The sequence below is a fragment of the Etheostoma spectabile genome, chromosome 18, assembly GCF_008692095.1.
Source record: "Etheostoma spectabile isolate EspeVRDwgs_2016 chromosome 18, UIUC_Espe_1.0, whole genome shotgun sequence".
Taxonomy (NCBI): Eukaryota; Metazoa; Chordata; class Actinopteri; order Perciformes; family Percidae; genus Etheostoma; species Etheostoma spectabile.
Genome location: NC_045750.1, coordinates 14,267,885 through 14,276,103, shown reverse-complemented (window position 1 = coordinate 14,276,103; position 8,219 = coordinate 14,267,885). Strand labels below are relative to the sequence as shown.

The window sequence follows — 8,219 nt, the reverse complement described above, 5'->3', positions numbered from 1 at the left end:
ATCACTGCTGTTGCATTAAACCTTTTCCAATTCTCAATTCGACCCCCACCCTCCTTTTCCTCAGAAATCCGAACGAACGCGATTTAAGTTATGAATTTCTTACAGGGGCTAACATGTTTTGATAAAGGTATAGTGAGTTTAGTGGCATTTTTTATGATAGACCACACATCATTTTTTGGTGCAGACTTCTTCATATAGGCCATATAAGCTGCAGTGATCGGCTACATAGGCCTTGTGTATTACGGTTTTTTCCTATTGCTAACACACAATTTTGCAAACTAGTCTGGTTTTATCAAAATACATAACACAATTCACAAAACCACACACCCAAACTGCAAAACACCTCATATATCCTGCAAAATGAAGCACTGCAACCAAAACTACACATAGCATTATCAAAATCAAACTTTTGCATGAAATGCCACACACTTCATTCACATTACCAGATTTTTGCCTAACCAACTACACACTGTTGGGCATAATGAAAAGCACCCTCATCTTTACTATGCCTTGCCATAATACTAAAATATGTTTTAGATTGTTCACATGCACAGAAATATTTGCAGATACACACACATGCTGGTAAAACATTATTTATGTTTCACTACAGTGACAAGTCAGTGCAAAAATTGCAGATATATTTACATGGGACTGAACAAAAATACTCTTACAAAAAACAGTAAACTGAAAAAGAAAATTTCAGACAAAATATATCACAGTAAAAAAAAGAAGCAAGAAAAATAATTACAGTTTTTTCCATTTGCCGCACAGCCGGTTCGGTCCACAACATCTCGGCATCACAGACAATATGTCCCCCCCACAGACATCGAGGGGGGAGCACCTTGAGTGCCTTATCCATCCCTGAATTGCACCCACATCCATCTCATCACATGCCTCTTCCATAGCCTGCACAAGAGGCACGCGCACAAAGGGCCGCGGGTCGTATACCTTCAACCGCCATGCCGAAAAGAACTCTTCTTTGAGGTTCAGACATGGTGAGAATGGTGGGAGGTATCGCACGAGAAATGGTGGGTGGTCAGCGAACCAGTTTTGTACAGCGGCTGCACGATGAACGCTCACGTTGTCCCATACTACAACGTACCGGTTTCCTTGATGGTCTGCATCATTCATATGCTCTGGTAGTGTGAGAATGTTGTGAAGTCTGTCCAGAAATGTGAGAATATGTGCTGTGTTGTATGGTCCAAGGTTGACATGACGGTGGAGGACAACATGCATACTGGAGATGGCAGAGCACACTGTGATGTTCCCACCACGTTGGCCAGGAACATCTAAAATGGCTCTGTGGCCAATGACGTTTCTCCCCCTTCTTCTGCTCTTTGCTAGGTTGAACAAAGCCTCATCTATAAAGATAAACTCATGTGGGATTGCATGTGCATCCATTTCCAGTACTCTTTGAAAACACATACACATTTGTCAATATGGTGTTATCCAGTATACAGGGAAACAATGTTCCTCCACCATGGTGTCGTCTCTCAGTCCTTTAGAAAAAACAAAATAAAGAAATATATAGGGCTGGACAATGCAGCCTAAATATTATTCTTTTCATAGGCTAACATCCGATTGGAGTGTTTACAATTAACCAATGGGTTTGGCAAGGTGGCACATGTAATTAGTCATAGCTCATGTAGTGTCATTTTAAATGGCAGTGTTTGAAATGGCAAACATGTGACTTTATGTCATATTGTTGTGTCTTATGCAGGAAACTGTGTTCAGTGCATTTAAAAAGTGCCATTTTGAAATGCAAAATGTGTGTAAAGCAGAAAATGTGTTTAGACTTTCTGAGACTTGAGAGGAAGTTTTGCTCTCTGTGTGTCAGTTTAAATAATTGTGCTGTGCATGTCATTTTAGTGTGTTAGCAATTGGAAAAAACTGTATTGCAGTGTCTCATCAGTGTGTTGACAGCTTTACTACAGTCAACCCTTAATAATATATCTTAATATAGGCTACACACAGGGAGCCTACAGATAAAGTGGTATTGCACTAATTTGATTCTGAAAACAAAGGAGTTGATGAGCAGTTATTATTTTACGTTTAAAGTACAGTGACTGTCATATGTAAAACAAATATTGGTGCATGAAGGTTCACCATCATCTTGACCTTAGATCAGGGGTCTCAAACTCAACTTTCTTGGGGGCCGCTGGAAGTAGAGTCTGGGTTTGGCTGGGCCGCATCAAGTATTCCAAAAAACAACTATTTCCTCCAAACAGGGCGCGGAACTGCCGGTGCTTTAAGCCCCTAGATCTGATATGGTTGGTGAATTTCACAACAACAGACATCACATTGTCAAACCTCAGGCATTTGCCGCAAAGAGTACTTAGCTAGCTTGACAACCGTTACGCCGCTGTCAGGAGACTACTACGGTAGCCCATAAGTGACAAGCGCAATGACTCAGAAAATAACGAGGGACCCGGGTCACCCTCTTCATGGTAATCTGACCGGCAGGGTCATAGAGCGTAGTGGTAGGCTAAGACCGCCTGTGACACGAACTAAGAGGTACGCTCTTTCTTTTATCCCTCAGGCTATTAGACAGCACAACAAGCACTTTAAACGTACATTTGTATAAGTTTTTATTTACTTTTTTTTCATTGTATTTATGTATAATATTGTAGTGTATTTGTGGTATTGTATTTACATTTTCTGGTTTTTATGGGTAAGATGGCGAGTGTGAGCACTGTAATTTCCATTTTTATGGATGAAATAAACTTGACTTGACTTGACTTGACTTGACAAAAAGTTTCAGAACGCGCGGGCCGCACTAACACTTAACTTTGATGTCAAGCAGGGGGCCACAAAATATCATCCCGCGGGCCGCAATTGGCCCCCGGGCCGCGAGTTTGAGACCCATGCCTTAGATACAGTAATGTGACTTTATAAGAAAAATCTGAACCCACTGTCACCTTCCCAGCTTCATACTGAGCTTTCAGAGCTTATTTAAAAAAAAGAAGAAGAAAGAGACCAAACTCCCTTTCCCCCTTTTTTGTATTTGTACGTAAAGATAGTATATTGTACTTGAACTTGGAAACCATTTGACGAAAAAACTATTATACTGCTATATATAACTCACAAGTCACTTGCTAGCTTTTTCCGGAGCTTTCCAACCCCCTTAGCAGATGGAGTTTGCTCGGTTGTCGTGGAGATATCTCAGTTGTCCTTACTTGCGTATTGAGTAGGCCTACCATATCTAGCGTCAAGCTTTTGATTTTTGAATAAGCACTTGCTGCTTGCTGATTGTTGGAAATCTCACAGTGTGCAGACATGCCCAATGTAAACAGTTTGACAGAAGCTGAGAGAGTGAGTGAGAACGAGTGTTTGACTAAAGAGCCAGTTTTGGTAAATAATAATGTGAGTATAGAGCTAAAGCTAATGGAAAACATTTGAAAGAGGGCGTCTTGTCAAAATGCAAAAACCAGTGGGCTGAATGAGTGAACAGTCATTGTCTCTGGTTTGTCTCCATCCACCCGTTTCCTGTATCCGGTAAACAACAGTGTGCTATTTTAGTCAAGGTACGATTTTATGGCTATCTTCCCGCAGAGGGGTAACATTAAACACTATATGCAGTAATAAGAGATAACAGATAATAATAGACTATTAACAGGTAACAGATGATGTGTTACTGTATGTGTATCAGGTCATTTGCTTCACCTGGTGTCTATCATATTGCCTTCTTGCTTCTCTAAACCAACAACACTGCATAGTGCAAGTCCCCTCTCACTCTTGTCCACTATGCACACAGATTATAACTATTATTGCCATTACTAGCTATTATATATAGATGACCTCAATTGTTAAATGTACTGTGCTGAGTCTGCCTGATGCAGCACAATACTTTGGGTTGTAATTAGGTTTAGGAACTGAACTGAGATCAGATACAATGGCAGACTACCAAACTACGGATGTACTTAATACATTTTCACTCATCAGAAAGACATTGGCAAGGTATTGTTGGTGTATATCTAAAAACAGGGCAAGGCTGTTGAAGGAAAATATTGGTCTGTCAGCACCTGCATTACTTTGCAGGGGCTTGGAGTGAAAGAACAAGAAGTCTTCATCTGGAGTCAGGAGAAGTCAATAGAGGTTTGATGTGAGTTGGAGCTGAAACTATTAGAATGAATTGTTAAGAAAAATAATTGGTTACAGTTTTAATAATCAGGTCATCACCAGGTCAAATCATTTTTCAAGCTCAAATGCCAAACGGTAGGTGTTCGCCTCTTAAATGTCAGGATTTGTTGCTGTTCTTTGTTATATGATCGTAACTGAATATTGATAGTAGTCTAGTATTATGTAGTAGGCCTGTAGTCTTGATCAAAAATAAGCATACTTAAGATGCCACCTTGGTGTCTGACAAATTGTTGTGAGCACATTTCCCTGTTTTCAGAACATTTATAAAGAAAACAAAATGAAAAATAATTGTTAGTCGCGGCCCTGATTCTAATTCAAAGTTGCTGTGGACCTTAACCAGTTCTCACTAACTTTCAAGGTGAATGTTTCACTACGTAAAACTTTTGTCGGGTTATGATGGAAAGAAATTGAAAAATGTATGGGATGTACTGTGCCAATTTGTAATTTGTATCCGTTACCAGTATTTTCTTAAAAAATAAAATAAAAATAAATAAACAATGTTACTCAAACTTGACACAAATTCACCTTTGATAGGAAATGGCTAAAAAAAGACGACCAAGAGTCTTGACCATGTGCTGATGCTACAGATGCTACTGTCGCTCAATGCACCTACCCTTTGTCACTGAGATGAGGAATAGTCTTTAAACCTTAAACACCCTTTCATCCATTTTCCAAAATCCTGATTCTGTTTGTGATTCAGAAACAAGTAGATAAGATGTCCTAACACAAATTGTCACCATAGTTACTGTTAAAGTAGCAGTGTGTAGGAATTAGGGGGGTTCTATTAGCAGAAAATGAATCTAATATTCACAGGTATGTTTTCATTAGTGTATAATCAACTGAAGGCCACCGTATGTTCTCCTACATGCTTGGAAAGGGAAGGGTGAGGGAAGAGGTATCCAGTCGGTTGCAACCTGCAACCTCCCCACTAGATGCCACTAAACACTGGCCCTTTAACTGGACAAGAACTTTCATATGACATAAAATAACATATAACACTAACATGATATGTAGCATGTTATGTAGGTTAGAGGCTCAAAAGTAGGTTTCTTTTTAGATCATTTCTTGGGCTTTTATAGCCTTTAATTGACAGGATAGTTTGAAGGAAAGGGGAGAGAGGGGGGAGAGGGGAGAGAGGGGGGACAACATGCAGCAAAGGGCCGCGGGTGGGATTTGAACCCCGGGCCGCTGCCAAGGACTCAGCCACTTAGCTCACTCTACAGTGTGAGCTAAAGGTCATTCCAAGATGAGGTTATTTTATTCAGAATTATTCATTCAGAATTAGAATCCTGCATTTTAAATGACGTAGATAATATAGTGAACCACTAATTTACAGTATATATGTTTTAATGTCACACGCCTGTGAAAGAACAGAAAGCTAAACATTAAGTGAGATTGTGAGGGCTTGTGTGAAAACGGGGCAGAATGGCACATCAGTGGGAAAGAGGTCTCTGAGTATCAGAAGCCTTTTTGCAAAGAGGGTCACCATGACTTTTTGCATAGTTTCTGTTTATTAGCTAGGTTCATCAATGCGCTTAGATAGCAGTGTGTATTTTGGGGTGTTGTACTATTAATATCAGCCTCTCTGTCTCTCTCCCTCTTTCTCTCTGCCACAGAGGTGTGGAGCAGTCGCATTTAAAAGGTCGGAGCAGAATGCCTTACAAGTTTGCATGCTGGGTAAGAACACTAACTGACCTGAATACCGCAGTGCAAATGGTTGTTAATATATATAGCCAGCTGCAAATTGATGGTGCAAAATGTTTCCAAATCGTCTCTTACCGTGCTTCGGGCTGTCACTCACATTTGGCCGGTATTATCTCTTGCTATCTCTGTACACTGCTCTCTCATACACTACAATGTCCAGTGGAATGGCTTTTGTTGAATAACAGTGGTGCTCAGTACAGTAAGTTTCATAACTCTGAAAAAGTCTAACTTGTTGAAAAGCTTGTACACAAGTGTAAGTGTTCCAACAGTGTTGAGTTTTACTGTAGGCATGTTTTTAAATGTAGTGTCCGGACAGGAGACAGTAAACTATAGCTGTTTATCAGAACTGCAGTCTCAGACCTTGAAATTTAGCCCATTCTGTTTTTTTTCCATAGTAATGTCAAGGTTGTTTAAAAGTTCCCTGAAAAAGTGCGTAGTTGCGTGCAAGGGTGAAGCAATCTTACACATATGATAAAAAGTGTGTGTGTGTGTGTGTGTGTGTGTGTGCGCTCTGGCTGACTCCCAAGTTTACTCCTCAAGACTTCCACTGATCTTGTCAACTCTCTTTAATATATGTCTCTCATTCTGTCCCATGATCTCTGTATATTTTTAAACTTTTTTTCATATTTCTTTTCACACATTCACAGAGTTATGAATCTTAGCTCAGCTTTTTTGTTGCAATTGTTCGTTTGCAACTTTGTTCTCATCCATTTGAAGTCACATACAGTATGTTTTTGCCAGTGGCAACATGAAGAAAGTCGTCGGCACTGTCCCACTCCTTCAGACTGAGAAGAGCTGTTTATGATTGTAGGGCAGATTAGAATTAGAATTGGTAGGGGTATCACCAATCTCAGTAATCCACAAATCAAATCCATTTAAAACAGTGATGGCAATGCTACAAAAAGCACTACTTGAAGGACAGAAGGGTACTTTACAACAACAGTTTCTCAAGGTTTTACGAGGAACAATTGAATGAGTGACCTCAGGTGTACCTGACTGTACCATGACGTCCCGTCTGAGCCCACATACTTTAAAGTCAGCTTTCGTTGTTTTTTTATGTGCATAACTCACAGAGAAGACAAGTCACACCACTGACTTCAAGGAAGCAGGAAGATTTTTCAGGTATTTTGTTTCTCTGTCATGTCCCACTCCGGCAGTGGCCATGGTGTTTGGAAAAAGTGCAGCTGCAGGCTACTGGTAAGCTAACGTTACCCTGTGTCTTTAGCTGCATGCTACCAGCCGGTAAGCTGCATTTTTTTTTTTTTTCTTTGGACTTGCTCAAATAGGCAATAGTGGAGAGAGAAAACAACATTGGGTTAACAGCTGGACTGTAATCGTAATCTATCTATTCTGTTCTTCATTATGTGACTTTCAACATAAACAAATTTGTGTATTTATGCAGTCGTTGCAGGTTTCATTCATCTTAAAGGAAGGAAGTGGGGAAGAACTTGTTGACCGTTTCTGAATCAAGTTCTTGTTCTTGGTTTCAGATATTATATTTTAGAAATTAGATATTTCTCAATATATGATTACACCCATCAAGAAAATACAATATTTTACACTACCTGCTGATTCGCAGTTAGAACAAAACAATACATGGAGAACACAGGCATGGTGCATTTTCACTGAGCAGTTGTGCATTATGTCCCTCTGCCGACCTCTCACAGTTCCTCACAGCCTGAATCGTTTATCTTAATCACTGTTGTCTCGTGATTTCCTGCAACTTCTTTAGTCTGATATGTGGCGTTCAAGGATGTCTGTCTGTCTGTCTGTCTGTCTGTCTGTCTGTCTGTCTGTCTGTCTGTCTGTCTGTGTGTGTGTGTGTGTGTGTGTGTGTGTGTGTGTGTGTGTGTGTGTGTGTGTGTGTGTGTGTGTGTGTGTGAGTACTTTTGTCTGCATGTGACTGTTTCTCAAGGGAACATTTCCACAGTGGTTATAATGTAGCACTCCATCCTTCATTATTACGTACTGTATATGCAGTGAGGAACACAAAAGTCTTATTTACTTACATTCCCCTAATTGTACTCATGTTAATTGATATCTGGTTTTCAGCAGTCACTGGAAAGCCTTTGGGTGTGTGTGACATTTAAGACATTTAACGGGTAGACTGTGTTTTCTATGCCAAACGAATGTTTAGTTCATCGGAGTTAAAATCGGCTTGGTTAAGGCCATTTAAATAATTTTTATTTAAGGAGACTGAGCAGAGCACAAATAGTGTAAGATCAGACAAGCAATATGAGCACGTCGCTGTAGGCTCTGGGAAATTTGGATGGATACATGGACAGATGTTAGATAAAAAATAAAAAATGTGATAGAGATTGGTGTGGGGAAGGTATGACTCTGTGTGTGTGTGTGTGTGTGTTAGTGTGTGTGTG

The 8,219-nt window shown here is 40.0% G+C and overlaps 1 protein-coding gene across 1 annotated transcript in view; it reads left to right on the top strand.

Moving 5' to 3' along the window:
* Positions 1-8,219, top strand: part of LOC116706406 (cAMP-specific 3',5'-cyclic phosphodiesterase 7B) — a 35,449-nt gene that overhangs the window by 1,096 nt on the left and 26,134 nt on the right. Inside the window, exon 2 of the mRNA XM_032543225.1 lies at positions 5,757-5,817. Coding sequence (XP_032399116.1) covers positions 5,757-5,817 — 61 coding nt within the window. The remainder of the gene's footprint in view (positions 1-5,756; positions 5,818-8,219) is intronic.